Source organism: Leptonotus elevatus, chromosome 8, assembly GCF_054856555.1.
Source record: "Leptonotus elevatus isolate MCC_2025b chromosome 8, RoL_Lele_1.0, whole genome shotgun sequence".
In the NCBI taxonomy this organism is placed as follows: domain Eukaryota; kingdom Metazoa; phylum Chordata; class Actinopteri; order Syngnathiformes; family Syngnathidae; genus Leptonotus; species Leptonotus elevatus.
Window position 1 is genome coordinate 7,597,090 of NC_141246.1, and position 27,279 is coordinate 7,624,368.

General features: G+C 40.4%; 2 protein-coding genes across 2 annotated transcripts in view; one reads left to right on the forward strand and one right to left on the reverse strand.

Annotated features, from left to right (window-relative positions):
* Positions 1-4,155: 4,155 nt before the first annotated feature.
* LOC147169554 (uncharacterized) overlaps positions 4,156-27,279 on the reverse strand; it is a 93,607-nt gene continuing 70,483 nt past the window's right edge. Inside the window, exons 12-13 of the mRNA XM_086082791.1 lie at positions 16,365-16,437; positions 4,156-4,203 (exon numbers count right to left, since the gene is read on the reverse strand). The gene's annotated coding sequence lies outside the window, so the exon portion shown is untranslated. The remainder of the gene's footprint in view (positions 4,204-16,364; positions 16,438-27,279) is intronic.
* LOC147169555 (homeobox protein unc-4 homolog) lies at positions 9,251-15,655 on the forward strand. The gene is made up of 3 exons (XM_086082836.1): positions 9,251-9,796; positions 10,495-10,670; positions 13,673-15,655. The coding sequence occupies exons 1-3, from the start codon at positions 9,499-9,501 to the stop codon at positions 14,714-14,716; spliced, it is 1,518 nt and encodes a 505-aa protein (XP_085938962.1). The 5' UTR covers positions 9,251-9,498; the 3' UTR covers positions 14,717-15,655.

Below are 27,279 nucleotides of genomic sequence, written 5' to 3' on the forward strand. Positions count from 1 at the left end.
AGTGGAGGCTTGAAGTCTCCTAAGATTGTTCACTAATCTGCAGGGTGATCTCCTTTTTTTTTTTTTAAACCATGTTTTTTTTTATTCTTGGGTTCGAGTGGAATATTTGTGTTAATTGGTGATAAATTACTTTTTTTGCGTACAACAGAAGCTTAAATGTCCAACACAATCCTTTCTAAGATGCTGGACAACTATTTGTTGGGTTTTAACAACAGTTTTTTCCCATAGGGAGTCTGTGATTGTGTTATTTATTTATTTTAGGGGTGTCAGGCGATTAAAATGTTTAATTGCAATTAATCGCATGACTTCAACAGTTAACTTAATTCGTCGCAATTTTTTATACGTGTTCTAAATGTACAATAAAATGTACAATAAAATATATTTTTAAGTTTTCATACTGTTAACATAAAAGTGGGAAAACATTTTAAACTAATAGAAATATGGATACATCTTTTAGTAACTGATAAATTGAGTTCAAATAAAAAAGGTACTTTTTTCTGTAAAAAAAAAAAAGTGTGATATTGATTTGCGTTGAGGTCATTTTTCTGCCACTAGGCGGCGTAATTGCAATTGTTAGACATTAGTGACAGCTCAGTGCATTTTTCTTTTCATATTAAGAACTAATCTAATCTTTAAAATGAAGTAACTTGTGAAATTCTGCACATTTTTAAAATTGTAAAATACAACTTGACCCCGTCACCACAAAAAAATGCATTATTGTTAAATTTATTGCTGCTAAATTTTGACGTGTACGTGTCTGCTGCGTTGCCCCAGTACAGGCGTTCCAAGTAAGAGGCGATCATTAAAAAAATGAACTTTAAATTAACTCAAAATTAACACACGCCATTCATTTATTAGCAAATTGCACTCAGAAGTATTGTGATGAATAAAAACAGTAATAACATTTGCTGGCCACAGAAAATGCAAACATGGAAAACGTGAGCACAAAACACAATACTGTAGTATTGATTGGCAGTTGGCACAGAGCCACCCCTCCCTACATGCAGATCACGCACTTTGCATAGGGCCCCACCTCCCGTGGGGGGCCCCATTTTGGGAAAGGGGACACCCCATTGCGGCAATGACGAGAAGAAGAAATCCAAACGCCCTCTTCTATCTACGACAGTCTAGCAAAATAGCGAAAGAAAGACTGCGCTTTGCGCTTGGTATGCGGCTGGGCATGAAAAATAGGGACCAGGGGTGTAATAGTTTCAGATTTTTCATTGTAGTTAATTTTTAATTAATTTTGTCTTGTTTTTAGAGCGTATTTGTTCACAGTTTTAATTGTTTTCAAAAATGCTTCCCTAAATACGTATTGTGTAATAAAGTAAACTACAATTCCCAAACAACTGTTCGACATTTCTTCTTCTGCATGGCTGAATATTTACTCATTCACTGCCATTGACAGCTATAAACGTCAAAAATGTATTTGAACTATTTCTATTAGTTTAACTTTTTTTCCCACACTTTTGTTAACACAAGTATGAAAACCTAGCTTTGTTTTAATTGTACAATTAGAACAGATATAAAATTTGTCATTAATCGTGAGTTAACTCGTAAAGTCATGCGATTAATTACGATTAAAAATGTTCATCGCCTGCCGCCCCGAATTTTTAATAATCTTTTTTTTTAGTTCATTCACTGCCATTGACGGTTATGAACGTAAAAAAAATATTGTAATTATTTCTATTAGTTCAACATGTTTTTCCACTTTTGTTAACAAGAGTATGAAAACCTATACATTTTTTTTATTGTACATTTAGAACGGACTTAAAATGTGTGATTAATCGTGAGTTAACTAGTGAAGTCATGCGATAAATAACGATTAAAAATTGTAATCGCCTGTCACCCCTAATTGTTTAATAAATTTGTTTTGAAATGAATTTATGGCAGTGAGTGAGTTAATACCAAAATAAATGTGAACCCCAAAAGCTCAAGTATAAAATTAATTGACAAAGACAAAAAACAAAGACATTTTAGCTATAATAATAATGAATTTTAGTTTTATTTTTTTATAAATGTCAAATGTTGCATAGTTATCTCAAAAAAGCACTTTGATTTTGATTTTATTTCATTAGTGAAAACATTTGTCAATTTTAGTTTATTTCGTCAACGGCACAATCGTTCCAGATGTCTGCCCTCTCCCGAGTGCCTCTGTTGTTTTATGAGTTTATTTTTTAGACTGAGTGACTGGGACTCGCCTTTATTTCTTTTTTGTGGTCTCGGGGGAAGAGCAGATATTACAGGACGGGTCTAATTGTGCTTCCTCTGAGCCCGACACTGGGAATGTATCAGCAGGACTATTGGCTTAGGCAGCAGAATACACTGCACTGACTATTTCCATATTGATTTACTTAAGTTGATGTATGCAGGCCTCTGCTGAAAGCTGCTAATAATGAGTCTATGTGAGTGTGCTGCCAATTTAATCAGGCATAAGACAGAAGGACAAGATGTTAATTATAGATATTTAATGTATTAAAGGACAAATACACAGCCGCGAGTGATTATTATTATTTTTTTAACTCATTGGATATGTTGATGAATGAGGGCCTAGAGTGTCACATGTCAACATGTCACAAGCGTGTCATCAAAATGAAAGTTCTGAATGAACCACTTAAAGACTGTAAGTCAATTCAGAGATTAATACATGAATGCATAATTACAGATTAAGAAAACGCGAAAGGCCTGACAACGATGTGCTGTAGTACTAAATTATGGAAATATAGCATTTTTGTAATTTTTTTGGGCTATGGCTAAAATCGCTAAAACCCTTAGCATTTAGCGCCTTTGTTCCTAATAGGCTCATACCTGTTACCTCACAAGCTAGCTGGTATCACAATGGTCTTTTTTAACCCGAGCTTGTGCGTTGGTGTTTCCTGAATAAAATGCAATTCAATAAAAATGAGACATAAGGATGGTTTATCAAAAAAGAAAAAAAAAGTTGTTAGAAGGTTAGACAGCTGATGGAACGCGTCTTGTAAAGGGTACGTGATTTGATTTCATTACTAACGAGAACCTGATGATAATGACATGACGCTCTTTAATGAATTAACACCAATTGTTCACTCTTGCCTGTGATTTGAACGTTGAGCATCGAGCGTACGCACAATGTGGAAACTAAAGAAGACTGAAGAAGAGGGTGACTTAACCACAATATCTAATATTTCACAAGTCTTCGTCTTTACTTTATACGTCAAAGACTGCTGAAGATCCGAGAAAAGCCATTTTTTCCAGAAAGCTACTGATCTGAAATTTTTGTTTGGACACAAAAATCCCAACACTAAATGAATCCATTCATGACATTTTTCACTCATGTTCAACGTGCGAGCGCTTACATCGAAACTGTCTGAAAACGGCATTGAACACATTGTGCCTCTGTGAACCAAAACTAGAACTCGGTGAACTAAAACACACTTGCACAAATGCTATTAGATGAAGTTTTGACTCGCACATGCTGAAAAACAGGCCACACATGCGACCATTTTAGTCTCAAGTTCTCTAACTATGAAAAAACAGCCAGTACCAACAATCGTAAATGTGAAATCTGTTCAATATTTACGATCACAAATCCTTGGGTTTTGGGAATCGAACGGCGGTTACTGGATGCCCGGCTCGTCCTCCTGAGCCACGGCCGCCGTTTCTTGGGGAGGAGCAATATGGACGCCCTCGCGACTTCAAAAGTCTTGGCCCGTCGGCTATCCAGTCATATATTCAGATTCCGTGAAGCAGCCTAGCTTCTTCCAGTTCTTCTTCTTTGTGTTTTCAGGCTGTCACCATGCTGCCCCTACAGGTCAGTCTTTGGCACTACGACAGACATCTGATTCGGGGTGAGAGACTCCCGATCTTGAAATTGAGATGGTTGAATTCATTGTTTTTTTGTTTTGTGAGTGTGGCTGCAGTCCCGTGTCTGCCTGTTGAAGCGGGGAGGGCGTTTTTGGGGGCTGGTGGCTCGCCTCGTACGTGAATTGCCCATCTTATTATCAAGTTAATTAAAGCTAGCATCTGACAATGTCACTCGTGCCCTGCGAATGAAAAAAAAAAAAAAAGAGGGAGGAGGAAGGAAGAAAGGCGAATTTAAATGGTGCGCTCTCGTGGGACCTCATGTCAAGGGCTGCTTTTCATCGAGCGCCGCGTGCGTTTGGCTCGCACCGCCGCCGGCAGAGTGGAGGGAGGGGGGCCCCGGCCTTTGTGAAGCAAGGAGCCCTTTATAAGCAAATGACAAGAAAGCGATGGATTTTGATGTGGAAAATAAATAGGCATCAGAGGGAGCAGCGGGGAAATCAAGAAAGAGATGGAGTGACATCAAAAGCGCCTCTTAAGTGCTCAAAGTTGCGCTAAGATTGCAGGAAAGGCTTTATAAGGCCACATTAAAGAGGCCATTTAAGCAGCACACATTGAAATGCAGAGAGCCAGCTCGTCGGCTGACTCGCGGGTCAAGTAACGGAGGGGATTATATGCTTCTTCATAATAATATTAATTAAACAATTTACATGCTAATAAGGTAACAATTATCGGAGCTTCTGGTGAAAGATTCGGGTTATTACAACACGCCAATCCCAGGGCTGCAGGGTCACATGCGGAACAGCAGAGAGAAATCTCAACTCAAATTAACATTCTGTCAGCTCCAGAAATTGGATAAATAAAGTCGAATTAATTCACAGTATAATGGAAGAGGGAGGGCGGGGGCACTTATTCAAGCAGCTCTGATTACCATTCAGTATTCACCAGCACGCCGGTGTCTCTCTGTCAAGAAATTTAACACAAAATGAAGCAGTCACCGCCTCGGGCAAAATTTGGCCCCTGCGACACCGTTTACAATTTATATGTATAATCTTTTTCTCCCCCAGCCCCCCCCCCCCCCCCTCCCCCCCATCCCCACCCCTTACCCCACTTGCTCCCCAAAGATGTGGACCTGCACAGCCGGTCGCGACCGGCCTCTTTCATGACTGCAAATTTCAACACCTCTCCTTTTCCGATGCACGCTTCGAGTCGAGGGCCATTAGACAAGTCCTCAACTGGATAATTAGCTTATTTAAAGCGCACGCACGACACGCAACGCTCTGAATGCTTGTCACTTGAAAAACAACACTCATTAGCAAAAACAAACACAATGCGGTGGAACCTGGAGCCGAAGAAGTTCTGGTAATTTGAAGGGTAAAGACTAATTCCCATAGGATGTAAATTAATTTGGTATAGGCTTATACGCTATTAAAGCTGCCCTTTGTAACAATTTACCCAAAAATATCTTTCCTAGGGGTGTCACGCGATTAAAAAAAAAATTAAATCGTAATTAATCGCGTTAACTCACGATTAAGCACACATTTTATGTCTGTTCTAAATGAACAATAAATAATTTTTTCATACTCTTGTTAACATAAAAGTGGAGAAAATTTTTTAACTAATAGAAATATGGCTGCATCTTTTAGTCATTGATACAGTAATTTCATAATAATTCATAAAATTTAGTATAAAAAAAACTTTACTGTAAAAAAACAAGTGTGATATTGATTTGTGTTGGTCATTTTTTCTGCCACTAGATGGCATAATTGCCGTTGCAAGACATTGGTGACAGCTTTTTTTTTCATATTAAGAACTAATCTAATCTTTAACACGAAGTAACTTGTGAAATTCTGCATATTTTTAAAATTGTACAATGCACAAATCTATGCATTATTATTACTGCTAAATTTTAACGTGGACATGTCTGCTGCATTGCGACTGGAATTCCCCCCAGTACAGGATTTCCAAGTAAGGGGCGGTCATTAATCGCGTGTTAAAATTTTGGGTTTTAAAAGAACTTTAAATTAACGAAAAATGAACGCACGAATTGTGACACCCCTTAATTTTTACAATAGCATTTTTATTTGACTATTTATGACTGAAATATATTCTAATTAGTAGATTAACACTTTAGCTGTTGACAATGGGGACAAAGTCAAAACTAATCAAAATACAAAGTAGCAAAGAAACAAAAACACTGACAGCAACATCAACAGAAACAAATGAACCGACAGACTGAAAGAAACCGAGGCAAGCAAACTGATGACACACGAGTAGCTGGAAAGAGCTGATTGGTTGACACAAGGGACCGGACGGATAAGAACAGGTGGAAACAAAAACCTAACGAGCAAGACAAGAAAACAGGGACACGGGGATCTCCAGCCTCTTAATTGCAGCGTTCTTAGCTCCTCACTCCTCAAAACATTAAACGCGCCCCGGAAGTTGTTCTCACACCGCCATATTAACTCATTCACTGCCATTGACGGCTATAGACGTCAAAAATTCATTTAAACTATTTCTATTAGTTTAAAATGTTTTCCACTTTTGCTAACAAGAGTATGAAAACCTAGATTTTTTTTAATTGTAAATTTAAAACAGATATAAAATTTGTGATTAATCGTTAGTTAACTAGTGAAGTCTAATTTAAAAAATATTTATAAAAAATAAGGTAATTAATTAATCGCATGATAATTTTACATCTGTTATAAATGTACAATAAAAAAATTATAGGATTTCATAAAAAATTAAATGTTTTTTTTTTAAACTAATAGAAATAGTTCACATGAATTTTTGACGTCTATAGTCGTCAATGGCAGTGAATGAGTTAAATAATTAATGATCTTAAACACACATGGAGGTGCGCGGATCAACACAGAACTCCAAACTAAATAGTTATCATGATTTTAGTTTGAATACACATATTTTATTGAGTTTTCTCTTATTGATACCAAAACGACTTGATTGCACTGGCTCATGGTTAAGCCCGTATTCCGCCAACGTTTGCGAGTGTCTCGTCAGGGTTCGTTTACAAAGTTGGCTAAATGCTTTCCAGACGTTCACCAAATGTTTTAAGTTTTTTTTTTCTTAGAACTTAGAAGACATGTAGGATACATTATTGCAGCAAAGCAAGGACCATATAAATAAATATATTTTATTTTGAAAGCATTCTCTTAGCTCATGTATTGGATGGCCGTATAATTTGTGTTTACATCTAATATTGTGACCAGCGAGTGTAGACTTGACATTCAGCACCATCAAATCCAAGATACTTGATTATGAAGAACTCAACTTTTAATTAATGCAGGTGCACAGAAATGAAGGTCATTTTAAAATAGCGCATATGTAAATTGAAAACCAATCAAAACCTTGAACTTTAATGAATCTGAACATCCTGTTTTGTGGTTAACAAGGACAATATTGGAATACTCACTTAAGCTCTGATGGCACACATAGTAAAAGAGTGTTTTTTTGGAGTGTATTTTAGACACAACAAAGTTGAAATATTACCACCCGCGCAATGAAAATTAGCTTAGCTCTATTGTCATAAATAGCGCGTTCACGGCACAGATGTGAAAGGAGCCACTTTGATTGGCCATTTTACTTCATTGGTTCAAGTATTTAAAGTCATTCAAACATAATATATTTTTTTATACTTTGTCCTTCACTCCCCAAAACGGATTTCTACGTTTTTTTTTTAAATAGTTTTTTTATGCAAGAGCATACAGAAGGCGTTCATGCAGCTTCTGACATTAAGAGGTGGCTCAAAGCAATGGTAGTTATTACAAAAAACGGCCAGCGGGTAGCAGCAGAGTATAAGAGATCAGCCAGGGCCATGTTGCAACAAGCTCTTTTTGTCAGTGTTTTCACCAGGAATGTGACTAATGATGAAACTTAGCTATATTCGAATGCTAATTGCTGCAAAACGGAAACAGATAGAAATATACTTTTTTTCTTGATGAAAGAAGAGACTCTAATCATTTCTTTTGGTAGGTTCCATGTTTTTATAGCAAAAGAACACAACATTCTGTGGGCCTTGAAAATCAGTCAGAATCCAATAAAACAGCCGGGAGCGAAGGGGGTCACTTCAGTGAAAATGGCAGGGAGTGAATGAGTTAATGTATTTTCTACAACAAAATAAAAGTATCTTTGTTCATTTATTTATTTATGCCGGCAACATATAGCGAAAGCAAAAGCAAGAGCGTTTCCACAAGTTGCCATTCACACAAGGTCATTATTTATACACTTCTTGTGACATTTTTGTATGTTGGTGTTGTGTGAGGGAAGCAATTCCTTATTTGACTATATACCCAAACTACAACAACAGTCATACACATTTTGTTACATTAATGCCTAATAAGAAACAAACAAACATTGTTTTGTATCAGAGCTCATGAGATTGCCACTGTATGGAGCCCCAGGGGGGGAAAAAATGAAATTGTGGCTACAGTAATTTAACGTGTGCACAAAATGCTAATTTGTGACTATGAAATAAAAATTTATGGCAACAAACTTCAAATTGGACCATTGGTAAGCAAATGGAGCGTACCGGGCAAAAGTTCACATGATTTAATTTTATCCTGTCCGGCATCATTATGACCAAGAGGCATTTATTAGTTTTTCATGCATACAGTATAGAGATAGACTGATATGTTTTTTATTAGTAGTCAAGGAGGCTGACAACCGATATTTGGAACCGATATTCCTTTTCCGTAAAAAGGCTTCATTTATTTCATTTCTTTTATATTGTCTCTTATTTAATTATACAAACAGTAATAAAAAAATGTGTGTGTGTGTGTATATTTAGCTTTGGCTAGAATGGCATTTCATTTCTAGTGAAGGGGTGAACTTAATTTTTTTATTTTATTTAAATAAAAGAAAGGAGAAAATGTATTGAATTTGAAAGTAAATCGTATATAACCAAATGAATCAGCGGAAAATCTGTTTTGATTAACACAAACGAATGAATCTGCCTAAATTCAGCTTCAACCATTGCCCAATCAAAAAGTTATAAATTGTTATAAACCGGATGTTTTGGAGGATACAAGTGGATTCCTGGGGGGCACGCCCTCTCAGCCCCCCCTTTGTACGCACGCCACTGTGACAGCAAGGTGTATGTTGGACAAGTTGAAGGAAAAAAAACAAACATTTTGTGGCCACAGTTTAGTATTTTGTATGAGCGATTTAATATACAGTATGAGTAAATTGTGTTAAGGGAAGAAAGGAAGGGAAAACATTTCTAAAAATTATTACATTAAGGATTGAATCGTGTGTCCTTCATGTTTGGACATGCTGAGTGAGTGGACGGCACCACGTGTAATTATCCATCGACCCAGCGAAGGGGTGAAGTAAAAAAAAAAAAAATCAAACCCGACATTAACGCTCAGCCTCCTCTGAGCGCGGTGACGTCACACAGCCATTAAAGCTTGTGATTGGCCCCGCCAGCATATGGGGGAGTCCTAACGAGCTGGCTCCAGGAGGGGGGGAAGCGAGCTTGACATCTCGGGCTTGGACCACAACACGTCGCTGCCGGCTTTCTCGCAACGCTCATCCGTGGCGGGCCGTGGGACACGACACACCCGCAACGCAGCCTCTGCTTTCCCTTTTTTCTCAAAATCACATTTTTTTTTGTTGCATCCTTTGCTGACTGCATGTTCAGCCTCACACTGCCGCCCCCCGCGCATCCTCACTTCGGCCCCGCCGCATGCAGCCCGGGCGAGCATGGACAGTCGCGTCCTCGAGCATCACCCTCACGCCCACTTCGGGGGCTCCTTGGGCGGGCTGGTGGGCTTCCCGTATCCGCTCGGCGCTCACCACCATCACCACCACCACCACCAGCATCAGCAGCATCAACATCAGCAGCATCATCATCACCACTACGAGCTCGCCGGCGCGCACCAGCTGCAGTCCGCGGCCGCCGTCCCCTTCACCATAGACGGATTACTAAACGGCTCTTGCTCGGCTTCGGTGGTCAGCTCCAGCGCGCTCCTGTCGCCCGACGGCCAGTACAAACTCTGCGGTAAGGTCGCGCCGTGCGTCCACTTTCAATATGAGCTCAAGTTTTAAATACATTTTTGGAAGAGTTTTGGGGTTGATACATTTTTGTTTAAAATTGATTTGAACGTTTGTTAGATTTTTTGGAGGGGGGTTATTTGTGAGATTCCAGACTGTACTTTTTTTTTTTTTTTAACTTAATTTAAAACGGTGTCATCATCAGTTAAAAACCTGACTTGATTATTATTATTTTTTATTTACCCCCACCATTATTTAAATTTACCATGATTTAATAGAGTTTTGTCGCGTTTCGGCATTTTATATGCAGCTCTAAAAATTGTCAACAAATCTTCCTTGAGATAAACTGCATGATGTGTTTACGTCATTTTCTAAACGTCGATTAAATTGTGACACAAGCAGCGAGCAGCATTGTCATCCTTGATTTTGAAGTCTAATAATTGTTATTTTTTACTCACAAATTACATCGGTCTTTGTGTATCAATTTTAAAGCACTACCCCATCTGTGAGAAGTGCTGCATAAATATAACAAAGGCGATTAAGCTCCATCCTCAGTATTGATTCTCCCTCCCAAAAAAAAAAAAAAAGTACATAAAATCAAATTATTTAATTAAGCTGCAGCATATTGTTTGCTTCTGCTAATTGGCCAAGCTGTCAATCAGTGGATGATGAGGCAATAACTCTTTACAACAACAACAACAACAGATTCCGGGGACCCAGACAAAGAGAGTCCCGGTTGTAAACGAAGAAGAACCCGGACCAACTTCACCGGCTGGCAGCTGGAGGAGCTGGAGAAGGCCTTCAACGAGAGCCACTACCCGGATGTGTTCATGCGGGAGGCGCTCGCACTCAGGCTGGACCTGGTCGAGTCCAGGGTTCAGGTAACTGCAGGCCAGGGCTACTTTTCGTTTATTTACATGGATTGAGTTTTAAATGTTTTTTTTGTTTTTTTTAATATGATAAAATCCCACCCCCCCTCAAAACATGCCAGGAGGGCTGTTTGTTCAGGAGATGGCCCGTGAAGGCCCATTCCATACAGGGGGCAGCAATTTGTCAATTAAGCTTCAATAAAGGATCCCCCTTTGAATTATGCATGGGCACGACCTATTGATTTATGGGTTCATAAAAAAAACAAAAAACAAGGCTTGTTACTAAGCCAAACAAAGGGGGTGAAAATAATTTGAACCAGTTCCCCAAGTAGATCTTCATTTAGAATTTTGATTAAATCACATTTTGTAACAATGGAGGCTGCATATTTAATACAAAAACTAATTGTAATTAAATTAATTATTGTACTTGAAATATATTATTACACATAGGCCTACATAATTATATTGAAATCATGTGAATTTAAGATACTGCATTTTTAATAGTAAATATTAAAATACTCGAATATGCATTCAAATATAGGTTAAGTTAATAGCTTTCATTCAAAATTAATTACTGTAAATGTAATAAATGATTGTCCAGATATTCATTATTGCCCTTTTACATAACCTGCATGCAGAATTTGTAGAATGTTTTTTTATATCATTATTTATAGAAAACATGAGTGAACCCATTTTTATTATTATTATTATTATTATTATTATTAATATTATTATTATTATATAAGGGATTGAAGTTAAACCAGCCGATATGACATTTCAAAACTAAACAAAATTGTAGGAAAGAAAATATTGACTAGCTATAATAATAATTAATGTCCTCCACCAAAATGTCACAAATTGTGCTGCAGCTAGCTAAAGGTCAATTTAAGCATCACATGACGTGTACAATTATAAGCAACGTATTATTAATTTGTGTGGTCGTTTTGTTTTCTATAGGACGTGTTCGATGTGTGTGTGTGGAAAAAAAAAAAAAGAATTCCGAAAAAAAGAAAAGAAAAGTCCAAGTCATGGTATAGGAACAAGCATCACAACTGAGTGACGCTTTATGTTCTTGGGGGGGGGGGGGGATTTTTGTTCCTAAACCTCAGCTTATTCAGTCTTCGAGCTGCTTAAACGCTCCTTTATCGCAGGTTTGCGAAGGGTGGGGGGGGGGGGGTTGTGTGGGGGGGAACACGCGATAGAAGCCCCATCAACAATCCCACATTGTCGCGCTCCGTGTCCGCGCCTCACCCTCATTATCCGCGCCTCGCGCCTTATCAGCGGCCAACACGCGGCCCTCGGCGAGCCCAGAGGCCGACCCGAGAGAGCTCCCGGGCGGGGGGGGGGGGGGGGGGGGTATGGGGGGGGGGGCGTCGCTCTTGGCCGGCTGGGCTAAGAAGAAGGGAGTCCTGCGAGGAGCAGAGGGCTGGTGTCGGTGCTGGTCTTAAAATGAAACGCTCCAATTAGTTAGGGTGCAATTAGATTGAATTGACGGAGTTAGGGCATTAAGCAAACTCGTTGGTGATTAACGTAAACGTTTCTGCTGTGACCAACTTTTACCAATCCTGTAGATTTGGTGGAACACAATTACTCACTGTAGACCAAAACATAAATGAGAAGAATGCTGCCATGAGAGGCAAAATCAATCAATCTGACATTGGCAACGTCCCACTTATAAATTTAGGCCTATGCACAAAATGGATGCTCGAATGTTGCCACATGAAGTGATACAACTTCAACGTAAGAGTCACTTGGCAAAAGGTGAGGATGTTTCGCGCTTTAAAATAGGCATCGCGATCACGTGTGTTAAGTGAATGCATTGCAGTAAGGTTTATGTATAAGGTGAGTGGAGTGATAATTTCAGATGGTCAATAGGAGCCATCTGTTAGACAGGCGTAATTTAGTTGCTATGGATTGCGGGGAGCTGTTTAAGGAGAATTGAATGACGCCATTTACAGTAATTGCGGAATTAGCTGTATAGGAAATTGATAAATGGATGGACGTGTTTGGATATTGCTGCGATTATGTTAAGTAACTCATTTGCACTTTGGTATTTTCACACAAATGTTTACCTTTTTAGATGTGGACATTAATAAGTGCTGTGGAAATTTTAACAAGGCCATTTTGGTTCCTTGTTAGTTTTGTGCCGCTGATTTACAGTGAGCACACTTGCTTGTAAAAACATACATATGCTCACATTAAATAAACATCATCTGAAGCCATTTGTACAGCGCATGCCAAATTGTCAGTTAGGCAAAAAACCCCTTAATACACAATCTGTCCTTGTATCTGTTTTAATTGACTTTGACGATTATTGTTGCTAATTAATTTACTTACAGTCAGCTCATTAAGTCACTTGCAGCATCACAGCACAAAGTTAAAGTGTGTTTTGTCGGTTGTAGAACACTTCTTACAGAGTCGACTCACAAAGTGCTTCACATGCTTAAAACGATTCATTTAAACAAGAAAAAACATAAATGAGTCGCCCAAAAAAATGTAATCAAACAATCAAGTCCTACTGGAATTGGTTGCCAAACAGATTTTGCGTTTTAAAAAATGCCAAGCTCAAATGAAAAAGCATCCCCCAATTTGGGACGACAAGGCACCTCTCCACCTTTCGGTTTTAATCTTGTGCGATGGATGCTAAATTAAAGGCAGTCAGGAGAATAAAATGAGACCCGATCCACTAAGTTCGGACGAGTCTGACAACCGAAGGCTCTGTGATTGACTAAAACCTGCAGCTTTAAACCGGCTGTGTCAAAAATAAACCAATATGGATCCAAAATTGGACCGACCCGCTTTGGGACAAAACAACCCAAAGTTGGGTCAAATTGACCCAATTTTGTTTGGTATCGAGTGCGAGTACTCCACTAATTGAAAAAAGGAGCCGGTGCGAAGACGGAACTGTGGCTTGAGCCGAAGGGATGTCAACAAAAAACATTCGATCTGAACTAACTGGAGATCATCTATGAAAGTTTTCTTTAACTAAACTAGTCCGCTGTTTATGTGCACAGGTTTGGTTCCAGAACCGACGTGCTAAGTGGAGGAAGAAGGAGAACACAAAAAAAGGGCCCGGGCGGCCCGCGCACAACTCCCACCCGACCACGTGCAGCGGCGAGCCCATGGACCCCGAGGAGATCGCGCGGCGGGAGCACGAGCGCGCCGAAAAGAAGAAACGCAAGCAGGAGCGGAAGCTGCTCAAGTCGCAGAACAAACTTCTGCACGGCGACAGCTTCCACACGCCGGGCGGCTCCGAGAGCGACAGCGGCGTGTCGCAGTTCACCGACAGCGAGCAGCCGCCATCTTCGGCTCCCAACGGGAATATTCACGCAGAGCTGCCCCTGACGTCCGGCGGCGCCGAAGGCCACCAAACCGAATCCAGCTGTGACCAAACCCGACACGACTTCAACCACCAAAACCAAAGAAGAGAAGCGGAGCAGGTTTCTCCGGGCAGCACGCACGGCTCCGCGAGTCCGGCGGGTCCGAGGTCCTCGTCCCTGCAGAAGCGCAACCCTTTCAGCGTGGAGAGCCTCCTCTCGGACGCCACGCCGCGACGGAAGCCTCCCCTGGACTTCGCCTCGCTGCCCACCCAGAGGACACTGGTGGGTAAAGGCCACTTTTTGCTTTACCCCATTACCCATCAGCCCCTCGGCTTTCTTGTGCCCCAAGCGGCACTGAAGGCGTCACCGTGTCAGGACGGCATCAATAGGCTGCACCTGGGTCAAAACCTAGAACAGTCTTGCGCTCCCACCGACCTCTCGAAGCCTACGAGCGCGGATCATAAAACCCACGACCATCACAGTCCCGTGAGCAATAGGGTCGACGCGGAGGAGGAGGAGCGTGCCGGCGATTGTCCCAAGTCTCAGGCATCCTCGCAGGCCGCCGATTCCGGCGAGGCGGGGAGGGCGCACGCGCCGGCGCTGACCGACGGCCGCCAAGCCGAGGAGCGCCGTGCGAAGGAGGAGCGAGCGTCTCCGGGCCTCTCCGAGGGTCTCGAGGCAGACGCAGACTGCAGGGAAGCGCCCGAAACTGACGGCGAGGACGTGGATATGGACTAGCACGGCGCTGCGCTCGGACGCCGTCAGAAACAGGGCTGCGGTAGGAGGCCATTTTGGTCCTTCGAGGTAGAATAACGCTCCCCTGATTAGTGGACTCCCAGGTGTGTTTCCGAGCCGTGAAAGCGTCAATGGATACAAATATATTTGAGTGGCAAGGCCTTGTACCCCGAAGCTACATTTCTCTGAGAGTGGACTGTTCAAACATTCCCAAAGCACCGCAAAGATGCTTGCAAACATATCAGGAACGGGGAGACTTTCGTCACGTTTCCACCAAGCAACACGGGTTCAGTTCAAGTTCGAGGTCCGGTTTGGTGGGGCACGTCCTGATCTGACGGGTTTCCATTGACAAATCAAGGCGACAAAAAGCAAAGAAACCCACAAAATAGTTCCTCATCAGAAGATCCAGGCGCCGTTATCTTTTTTAGATCCCGGCAAAGGCGGGTCATCGTCACAATAGCGAGCGCTTGGTGGCAAAAAAATAATAAAGCCATGGATTGGGAATATTTTTGCTTCTCCGAAATCTGTTGCCGTCATTGATACCTTGAACGACTCCGAGATCTCAATCAATCAGGATCTCAACTGCGGTTTTGTTCAAATGTACTGTATGTAAAATGACAACAAAAAAAGTCATGGCGTCGTACCCCTCTTGCGCCGTACAATATCGAATCCCGAGTCAGGCCGAATCCATTCGCTCCACTTTTCAAATCCGACCGTCCTTCGTTTCGCACCTGCATCTACCGAAAACCGCACAAATAAAGCGATTAAAGGTACATAAGTAGTTAATTAATCTAGTTAAATTGGGAATATGTCATATGTGACCTCACGAGTCTAAATATGACATTCTGATTAATATTACATTTGTGGAATATGAGTTACGCAAAATCCAGTTGTTTTTAATCCATGTCAGGCGGCGGCCATTTTGCCACTTGCTGTCGACTGAAGATGACATCACAGTTAGTTGCCCAGGACTCAGGCAATGACCAATCACAGCTCACCTGTTTTACTGAAGCTGAGGTGATTGCTTGTTACCTGAGATCTGAGCAATTGTGATGTCATCTTCAGTCGACAGCAAGTGGCAAAATGGCCGCCCCCTGAGATGAATAAAAAAAAACTCATATTCCACTAACACAATATTCTGCATAGAAGATTTTGCCAAGATTTTTTTTGGGGGGGTTGACTTCACCTTTAAGTACAGTGAAGAAGTATTTTTTACAAGACAAAACCAGATCAAGTATGAAACTGGTGAAACACGGATGTATTTCCGGTTCGGACGTTACTTCTGAAGATAAAACAGGTTAGCGACGCTCATTCTGTACCAGTGTAGCTTATTCATAAAAATATGGTGGATAAATTCCTTTCTTAAGCAGGCGATATGCAACGAGGGGGCTACATCAACAAGTGAGATTGTGGCAGAACGTGACATGGAGGACATCTTCTTGGCATAGCAATCCCGCTGCCACGCGCGAGTGACCGTTGTCCGTCGACCAATCAGTGGACTGCAGTGTGTCTGGCTCCACCCCCATTGCAAAGTGGCAAATTTCAAATCAGTTATCATGGCTTGTTGGACAACGGAGAAAAACAATCTTCCTTCCATTCACAGTGGACGCGAACCGCACGGCTTGGTGGAAACGGGGCTTTTAATCCTCACCTATTTTTTAATCACGTGTCCTGGGATGCTGAGGCCGCAGGTTTTCCTTTTCTCCCTTTTTGGTGACCAAAACCTGTAAAGAAAAACACATGTTACTTTCAACCGAAATCCTCAGATATTGTAAAAAGCAGAAAACGATATTTATATGTCAACGTTTTGATAAATAAAAGCTATTGTTTAAAAGTGAGCGCTGTCTTTCCAGGGAAGGGAAACGGGGGGGCTGAAGCTTGTGGACCGTTGTGGGCGTTAGAGCAGATAAATCCGCCTCTCTCACTACCGTCTGGCTGTTTGTATTTATTGCTTTAACAAATTTATTCATTTGAAAAGGCCGGCCTGGAATGAGGTTAGTGGCCGCCGGCTATAGGACCCTGCGCCTCCTGCTGAGTTTTGATATGAAAGTAATTATTTTCCCACTGGCTGCTGCAGGGTCTCCAGGCAGCTCCCCTTCCTCCTCCCCCGCCCCTCCCTCCTCAGCCCAAAGGGTTATTAGACATTAGTGATTTCTAGTGATATGGAATCACATAAACTTCCTACAATAATAGAATTAGCATGAAAGGCAGGGGTGTCAAATTGAAATGGGGGAATAATAGCCAGCTGCACGGCGCTCGTGCGCGCGCCTGGCAGCCCGCATGCGTGTGTGTGCATAGACTATTGAGCGTATGAAGGAGGGGTGGGGGGGTCTGATTCGTGGGGCGGAATTTTCATGAGCTGGCGCGCTTGTCAGGCAGCCCTTGTAGCCGGCTATATTAAGATAGATGTTCGATGATATCCCTCATTGTTCTGTCGCTTATATTGATGTCGCTGCCTTATCGCCCTATTGATCATGTGTCGCACATAATAGGACAGGCGTGCTGCCTGCGTACACCCCCCCCCCCCTTTCCCCTCCCTCACAAAAGGGAGCCGGAGCCCCTCGTCATTTGTTGTTATTGTGGGGCCCTACGGGAGTGAGCCAGATAAAGATTTAAGGGAGGGGGATGGAGTGAGAGTCCACATTAATATTTTGGGGGGTGGGGGGGGGGGGGGGGGGGGGTCAATCTAAAGAAAGATGCTTGAACCAGATTTTTTTAGGCTACAGGCCCCTTTTGCATGAGGCTTTCTTGCTATCACACAACAAATAAAGGCCCTGCCAATATGATTTGAAACGAAACATACATTTAGAAATGAATGGTACAAAGGTTTTGATATAATAAAGTTGAAACAGAATGATTTCAGAAAACAATTAACACGCTTTTTTTATGTTACCCTCAGAAAACACAATTTTAATGATGCTTTTAGTCACCCGGAAAAATCTAATTCCAGTTATTGGAATACGCTTCTTACAGTTAACCACTTCCACTCCTATAAACCCATTCTGTCAGTCTGAGTTTGACACCTTTGATGATCTTTCGTCGTGTTTAAAAATGAAAACATGACACGCTTGTATTAGGCTTCACTCTTCAGGTAATTCATAAAAGCGCAAGAACATAGCAAGCTAGCACAAGCTAAGCATTGCGAGCTAACATTTTCAACCATTTAGAAAACAATGAATCTTTTTTTTATTTATTCGAGTTTTCAAACTTCTACACCTGCTGCCTGTCATTCAATTAAAACGAGTGAAATAAGTATTGCTAGCTATGTCCGTTTTGCAATGGAATGCTATCTTCTTAGATACATTTTCTTTAAAGGGATTAGATGTTGTTAGTAAAGAAAATAATGCATTATCATAATATAATACGTATAATATATAATATTTCATATTTTTAAGGGTACTTGAACTTCTCTAAAATTCATAAAAAGCTAAAGGTATGGTCTTTAACTAGCTAGCATTTTTTCTTAGCAGGCTAGCACAAGCTAAGCCTCATGAGCTAACTTTTTGGATAACTTAGAGAACATTTACACATTTTGATGTGTTTTCAAACTTGACGTTCTACATTACTAATTTGTGCCATGTAATAACTTTTTAAAACAAGCTACTGACACTAATAAGTGTTACCATTAGAAAATCGAAGGAAGCTATGTTCCAGTTGTTGGAATGCATGAACAGTGAGTTACGATGATGGCAACACACATCTTTCTGTATTTGCAAATGCATTTTACATCATCTTCTAAGATTAACTTTCTTTCAAGGAGGTTAAATGTTGTTAGTTAATAATACAAATAAAATATTTTCTATAATATAAATGGAAAAAAATCCATTCCAGACACCCCAAACAAAACCCCCATTAACTCATTCGCTGCCATTGACGGCTACAGACGTCAAAAATTAATTTGTACTATTTCTATTTAACATCTTTTTCTATTTTTGATAACAAGAGTATGAAAACCTAGAGAAAAAATATTTTTGTACATTTAGAACAGATGTAAAATTTGTGATTAATCGTGAGTTAACTAGTGAAGTCATGCGATTAATTACGATTACAAATTTTAATCGCCTGATTAACGAAAACATTTTAATAATCTTTTTTTTTTTTTTTTAAAGAAAAGTAAATCGTAATTAATCGCATGACTTCACTAGTTAACTCACGATTCATCAATTTTTTTTATATCTGTTCTAATACAATTTTAAAAAAATCTAGGTTTTCAAACCCTTGTTAACAAAAGTGGGAAAAAGGTTTTATGAATAAAAAAAGGTAAAATGAATTTTTGACGTCTATGGCCGTCAATGGCAGTGAATGAGTTAATAAAGAATAACAGCAGTATAGAAAACAATGTGAAATAAATATAAATTATTAATGAAATGGATAAATCTTTTACCTTTACTGAAGATACATACTGGTGTATAGCGAATGGTGAAGAAGAGAGCAGGAGGAGGACATGTTATCGTTTGGAATGGGAATCTTCATTTTTGTATTTTACCACGAGTTTTTTTCTCACCTTCTTTATCTAACCAACTTTAGAGTCTGGAAGAAGAAAAAACACACCAAAAAAATCTGCCATCAATGTGGACTTCCTGGATTGGAAATCCGGCCAAGATCGGGCACGCGTACGCTATTTTAACACTTGCTACGTGTTCTTTCATGAATTCCTTCATGATTCTTACCTTATTTATTAGAGGGCTAGCACCTGGGTTTTTTTGGGCCTCTGGTCACACTGAATAAACGAGCACAAACTTTTGATAACCGCCCAAGGTGATGCTCACTCAACAAGAAAATATTCAATCAAGGAAACGCATGCGGATGTTTTGTGTGGATGCTCGATTCCAGGAAATGTGTGGGCGAGTCACATGCTTTTGGTACAAAAAATGAGTGGATTGGATCAAAATCGAGCGGCAAAAACTCAAAAAAAACTAATCGTACAAAAACTAGGGCTGATGTTTTTGAAACGGCTACAATTAAAACGGACAAGATATTCTGTATACTTTAACTAGCTAGCACTTAGCTAGCTTCGTAAGCTAACAGGAGCTATGCCTCGCTAGCTAACATTTTCGACACTTCAGAGTTTTAGATCTGGGTTTCTACTAATTCCACGAGATCACTTTTAACCTGATTTAAAGGGGTGTAGTAAGAGTTCCCGCTAAGTGGAGGAAGCCACGTACAGCTATCGCAATGCATTATGGGACTCGTTGTAAGATCAGTGATCTTTTTTTTCTTCTTCCCAATCAACCATCTGCCAAAATATATATATTTTTAAAGGGGGTAAAATGTTGTCAGTAAATAATATTTTTAGGGTTGCCTGATGGGACAAGCCGAAAGTCGGCAACAACTTGATCATCACTTAAATAGGTTAAACATCCATGAAGACCAGATGGAACGCTGAGAGGGGAAAACCCGCTTGTTAAGATTATGCTCTTATAAACGCCACCCCAGTCCCCTGGAAAGTGAAATCCCAATTATTAAAAGCATTAATTCTGGCCGGCGTGCGCACATAGGAGCCGTGTTGACAGGCCGCCTAAATATCCCTGATCCCTCCCGGTCACAGCGCCCGCTTTATTTGCAAATAAATTGACGCAGGATCCGAGGGACGGGGAGGCTTTGCTCCGCGGAGCCCGAGCTAAAAATGAATTTCCGCGCCCGAGTCCCTTTAATAATATTTACATAATTTTCGCCCGGCGAGTGCGCTGTTTGCGCTGCAGGAAGCAAGGGCGGCTTAGAGGAAAATAATTAGACACGAGGAAGAGGAGGAGGAGGAGGAGGATGGAGGAGGATGGAGGATGGGTTAAGACCCGAGCTCAACACTAAATTCCCAGACAGCTAAAATCAATGAAAGTAATAACCCTATTATTTAATTCATAAGGACATTATTTTCCCATAAGGCCTGGGGAAACGTCCCCTTCGACCGAAACAATCACATTAAATCGTTCATTCCGGTGAAATCGTCGCTTTTATTTGCTTTAATCGGTTAGTTTCAAGAGGACGATTAATTAGAAAATGTAGGTTTTGATCTGCCCTTATAGCAAACGAGTACTTTGCAGTGATTGTTCCTGGAAAAAAAAATCTACAAGGAAAGAAATATAGCATTTTTTAAGTAAAATAAATAGGCTTGGTAGCATAAAGTCTTAAAGGGTGTGTCAGTTGACAGGAATTGGTTGCTTTCAGAGCTTTTTTTTAAAAGTTTAACAATGTGACTTATAAATGAAAGGAGCCACTATGAATTACTTTGTTTGTCTGTTAACTACATAAATCCCCGTAAATATAGTTACCATACATGTTGTACAGCAAAAACAGCACCAAATAACACTATGGACGAGGGGTGCCCAAACTATGGCCCGGGGGCCAATAGTGGCCCACCATCCATTTTTAAGCGGCCTGTGGCATATACTAATATGGCATCTGCTGCTAATACAATTGTTCAATATACTGAAGAGTTTTTATTTATTTATATATATGCAAAGAGCTATAAACAATTAACATTTTTCTTCATAACACTGTGGCAGATAAAGAAAATGTTTACAAGCAAAAATTATTTCCCTCCACTTTCTGCTCAGTGTGAACGGCCACATTATGAACATATCGTATGATTGATTCCTGCTCCTGTTTCGGTTCTGAATGTAGTGATGGAATGTGGCTGGTGGGTTACAGGGTCTCGACCACCCAAAAATTGGGTAAAATCCTAAACGGTTGCCATTACAATAATAATAATAATAATAAAAGCTGTTCAGATTGCAGTTAAAAAAAACTTATAAACTATATAAAAAATATGTTTGACTGTTTTTGGTGTGCTTGATGAATTAAAGTTAAAAAAAAAAGTCAAAGTGGCCCTTGCATCCTTCATTTTTTTTTTGGGGGGGGGGGGGGCTTTGGACGAAAAAGTTTGGACTGCTATAGACAGTGTCAAGCAAAAGCATTTTGTCTTCATCTCCTGTATTGAAAATTATTATTACGTGGGACTACCTTCAGTATTTTTCCTCTATTTAGGAGCCGAAACAGGAAAATGGATGCTCCCTAATTGATGTGCTTTTATTCTACATCGTCTATCATTGTTGGCAATTGGAGGGACATAGAGAAAGACAGGCAATCACCTTTGACCTTGGACATGCAATTTATTGGTTCCGTTTTCAGACGACGTAACACGCCAGGTCTGGAACGGACCTGGAAACCTTCTCACGCATCACCTTTTATGAATTTAATTCCAACCTGGGAGAAATTTTCAATTTGAGCACGCCGTCATTACAGCGTTGAAGGAGGAGGTTGCGGGGAGGGGTGGGAGTGTGTATGGCGTAAATTGTTTTTGCTCTATTATGCATTCGGACGCCATCATTTTTCTTTCTAATTACCGAGGTGTCAGCGCGGTCTGTCACCCGGGCGCTGATTTTCAATTTAACTGATCATCATACATTCATTTTCCCATTTGATAAATCTGCAATCTAGACGCGCACCACCATGCCCGGAATATTAAGCGGCGCCCGGGCGGCGGTAATAGGGGGATGTGTATGCATGCGGCAATGAGCGCGGATCAGCCAGCTAATTTAGCGTCTTCCTCCATGCGCCCCCCCATTTCCAAGCCTCAAGAGGAGGCAGGAGAGGGAGAGAGAGCGAGTCCAGCGACTGCCAAGAACCACGGCTACAATGTCATTTGGACCTCCCGTCTAGGCAGTTAGACCTATAATTGAGTTGTTGTTTTGCTTATTCAATACAGACACATTTGCACTTTAAGTATCATGGCCAATCTGAGAAGCTCTCTGGCTCTTCATCACCCGCCTCCACCATGAGTAGAAGAGTCAATTAAGGCCCACAGTGATCCAGCCCGGTTACCCTTGTGTCTAACAGAAGCGGCAACACACTGAGCCTCGCACCGGCCAATTATAGTATGTGTGTATAATAAAGAAAAGACTTGTGAAATGTTGTTTTAAGGAGAATTTAGCAGAGAATCTGCTAACCACTTGCGTGAATGAATGAATGAATTGGGTACTCGTACGTTGTTTTTTTTCTCCTCGTGTTTTCTTGTTTTTCAGCTAAGAAACTGGGGGCGCTAATTAGCAAGCCGCTAGGCTTCCCGCTCTGTCTCCCTCTGTTGGTCAATGTTATTTTTCGTGTTTCTCCGACAGGTTGCGACGATGCTGCCTTGTGTGCTTGGCCAATAAATTTGATTATTATTATTATTATAGTTCATGAAAACAATCAAAATAACTAAAACCAGAATTAAAAAAAACTTCAAGAAAATGCTTTTAAAAAAACAAACTGAAACTTCTTATGTTTGTAAGCGATGTTCTTTGTTTTTTTTCCGTCTTTGTCAATTTATAATATAAATGAACTTTTGGGGTTCATCTTAAATGTACGGTATTGTTGTACATCAGAAAAAAGAAGGTGAAACCATTGTTTGAGAATTCTAGTGAACTATATTACACAATACTAAGTGACCTTTTTTTTTATATCTTGCATTTGACAAATACTCCATATATGTGTTTATAATAAAAACATGAAATCTAATACTAAAACAAACACAAATTAAACTAAAATGAAGCATTTTTGGAAAAATAAAAACTTGCTATAAAAACTACTTTAGCTCATTCGCTCCCAGCCATTTTCACTGAAGCAATCCCCTTCACTCCCCGCTGTTTTACTGGATTTTGACAGATTTTGCAAGGCCTGCAGAATATTGTGTTCTATTGCTATAAAAACATGGAACCTACCAAAAAAAGATTAGTCTCATCAGGATAAAAAGTAAATTTCTATCTGTTTCCGTTTTTGCAGCAATTGGCATTAGAATATAGCTAAGTTTCCTCATTATTCACAAATCTGTATAGAACTGTGGGCAAATGCGCTTTTTTCATCATGGCCCGGGTTGGTCTCTTTTGCTCTGCTGCCACCTGATGGCCGTTTTCATTAATAACTACCATTTCCTCAACCGTTCTCTGCAGTTGAGAGGCTGCATCAAAGCCTTCCGTATGCTCTAGCATAAAAATAAAAAATAAACATAAAAAACGTATAAATACATCTTTGGGACACTTAAAACATTTATACATTTTTTTGGAGCAAATGAGTTAAATAGGCAAAATTTTAAAAAGTCAAAACAAAATAAAATAAATTATAATCAAAAATCCAAAACTATTATAAACCTGGTTCCGACTAAGGTACCATTTTGGCTTAGGTGGCCACCGTAGGAATGAAACCGAGGAACCCCGATATATAAGGAAACATCCTAGGAATCAATTATTTTCCAGATTCTTCTAGCAATGGTGTTAAAAATCAATTCTGGAGGTGGTCCTGTTTATATGAGCAGTACGAAACAATAACAACGTCAAGTATGATCTAATTCATGCTATTCTCTCATCTTCATGCCACTGTAAGCATATCATTGATTACGTTTCCAGCCAAGAAAACTCAATGTCATATAATGAGTGCGGCCCCCATCAGGGCTTCCCTTAAATCTCCTTGTTTTCTTCACTGCTTTTGCTGTTTAGATAATTGACTAACGCAGACTCGTCGTCATACCCTACCTTACCTTAAACCTTGTTTAAATGTCACTACAGTAGGAAGGCCGTATATTTAAGTGTGTGTGTGTGTGTTGGGAGGCGAGGAAGGAGGAGGGGGGGGGGGGGGGGGTGCTGTAAAATGTTTACTGGCACAAAGCAGCTTTGGGTTTGTCGTTGTCTTTGTTTCATTAGCCCGCTGGTTGTAATAAATGCCAACGAGCCAACGGGATGGATTTTAATTAAGTCGGTGAAAGATGAGTGGAGTGGCACGGGAAGAGATGGCGGAGGAGGAGGTTGGGTGAGTGTGGGCTGGGGGGGGATGTTGGGTGTTAAGGGTGGGCTTGGGTGGGGGGGCAGTTTTTCAATAAATCGGTTGGCTCAGGGGTTAGTCGGTGATTTCCTCTGCAAAGTGTTTGGGCCGAGCAGGACTTGCAGTAATTTGCTTGATAAATCAGCGGCGTTGGGGGCATGGAGCCGGCCGCCGGACCGCTCGGTTCGCCGTGTGATTTATGTGTTTCCCGGGGGTCGTACACAAGCTCGTGACAGTCCGCGATGAATTAGCCGGGAGGCGGCGTGCTCCTAATGAGCAGGTATTATTTCGCACGCACGCCTCTCTTAAAAGAAGCGTGAAGAATGAGGCTGGCAGACGACCCGCCCCCACCCCCACACCCCCCCCCCCCCTCACTCCCTCGACGCGGGCCCGCCGTGCCATCCCCGAGGTGGCCCATCGATTCGGCATCACGGGCTCACGCGCACATTGTGGGAGCAGGTGTTCCGCGCAGGTCCGGCGCCATCTGATTGAGGTTAACGGAAGCAAAGAGGTGTCAGACACACGCCGCCCGCCGAGCCTCCCACGAAGGAATCAAACACACCACTCGAGCGGCAAACACAAACAAAGTGTGACACGAGACGCTCAGCAACTGATTAGCAGCTACGAAACCCTTCAAAATGTTCATTCGGCCATTTTCTATCCATCTAGTTTCTACTGGAGCCTATCCCAGCTGACTTTGGGTACACCCTGGATTGGTCGCCAGACAATTCCATCGATTTAAAGGGGAAATCAAGTTAAACATTTGCTTTATAATAATATGTTCCCCTACTAGTCTAAACACAATATTGTGATTAATACTGCATTTTTGGAATATGAATTTAGCAGCAAAATCCACCTGTTGCTGTTGCTGCTGAAAATGACATCACAGCGGCTAAAGGCTCAGGTATCGACCAAGCACGGTTCACCTGTTTTCTGGGTTTGGTCATGTGACGTTCGCAAGCCAGCCCTTCATCACTGTGATGTCATTTCCAGTCGACAGCAAGTGGCAATAAAAGGCAAAATGGCCACCCTGAGAAGGATAAAAACAGGTGTTTTTTTCTGCTTAATTGATATTCCACAAACACAATATTAATCAGAATACTGTGATTACACTAGCATAATATTATTGGAAAGATTTTATTTTATTTTTTACTTTAACTGATTCACTGCCATTGACGACTATAGACGTCAAAAATCCATGTGAACGATTTCTATTAGTTAACTTTTTTTTTTCATTTTTGTTAACAAGAGTATGAAAACCTAGATTTTTTTTGTACATTTAGAACAGATATTAAAAAAAAATCGTGAGTTAACTCATGCGATTAATTACAATTACAAATTTTAATCGCCTGATGCCCCTAATTAAAAAATAAAAAAATTTAAACAAAAAAAAAAACATTTTTTATTTAATTTTTAATAATCTTTTTTTTGTTTTGTTTTCGTGTGAAAAGATTATTAAAAATTAGGGGTGCCCGGTGATTACAATTTTTAATCGTAATTAATCGCGTGACTTCACTCACGATTAATCACAAATGTTAGATCTGTTCTAATACAATAAAAAATCTAGGTTTTCATACTCTTGTTAACAAAAGTGGGGAAAATGTTAAACTAATAGAAATAGTTCAAATGCATTTTTGACATCTATAGCCGTCAATGGCAGTGAATGAGTTAATAAGGTAGGACACATAGATATTAATATGCAACACTTTGTTTCTCTAAATCACCGTGAGTGTTTATGTTTTCTAATGTCTACGAAAAACCAGGCTGACACTAGTATCCACAAATACACAGGGAATCGACTTCATCTGACCAAATGTAATGTAATTGGCCACTCACGCAATTGGACTATATAGCCGTAGCAGGAAATGCACAAATAAATAAATAAATAAATAAAATAAAATAAATAAAAATCCTATGATAAATGGGGGGTTAACCGTAATGCGTCAATCACACGTGTTGATTGGAAAGTAAAGGAACAGACTCATAGACACGCTGATGACTCAGGACATTACGTCTGAGGAAAATGGCGACGTGCTATGCGTGCTAATGTTGCGCACCAACACAGACTAACATCAATAAATAAAGCTCCCTACATGAACACAGTGTTGACATGGCATGGAAACATCAAGTGTCTCTTGTGCTTTAGTGGCTGCTGCTGCTGCTGCTGCTGGATAACATGCACTTCATGACAATGGCTGAGCTCATTTCACGTGAAAGCCATCATGGAGCTAATTAGCAAGGAGTGGCCTTTAATAAGTCCTGCTGGTGGAATCATAAAAAAACAGCAATACAATGATTAACACCACTTCATAATTATACAGGGAAGATGTGCACAAATTATAGGTGACTGCATATGATTATTATCATTATCAGCTTGGGTAATTGTGTTATTGATAAAATGTGTTGTGCTTGTGCATCCAATTGTGTTGACATAATGGCTGCCATTATCAATATAATTATGGGCGTTTTGTAGGCAATTAATTGACAGCCATGTGGTGTGATTGTATTGAGAACACACAAAATGTGCATCGTGCATTCAACTTGGTATCATAAATGTTTGAAATATTATTGATGGTTTTTTTTTGTTACAATTACAGTGCAACGGAATACAATGTGGTTAAAAATGTTGAAAATTTAATTTGAATTGAACATGAACAATTCTCAGATCTGAAGATAGAGTTTAATTTGTTCCGTCTGATCATCTTGGAATGGAAATGCTATTTAAAAAAAAAAGAGAGTAAAATAACACTCTAAAGTAGTGTACGTTATAGAAA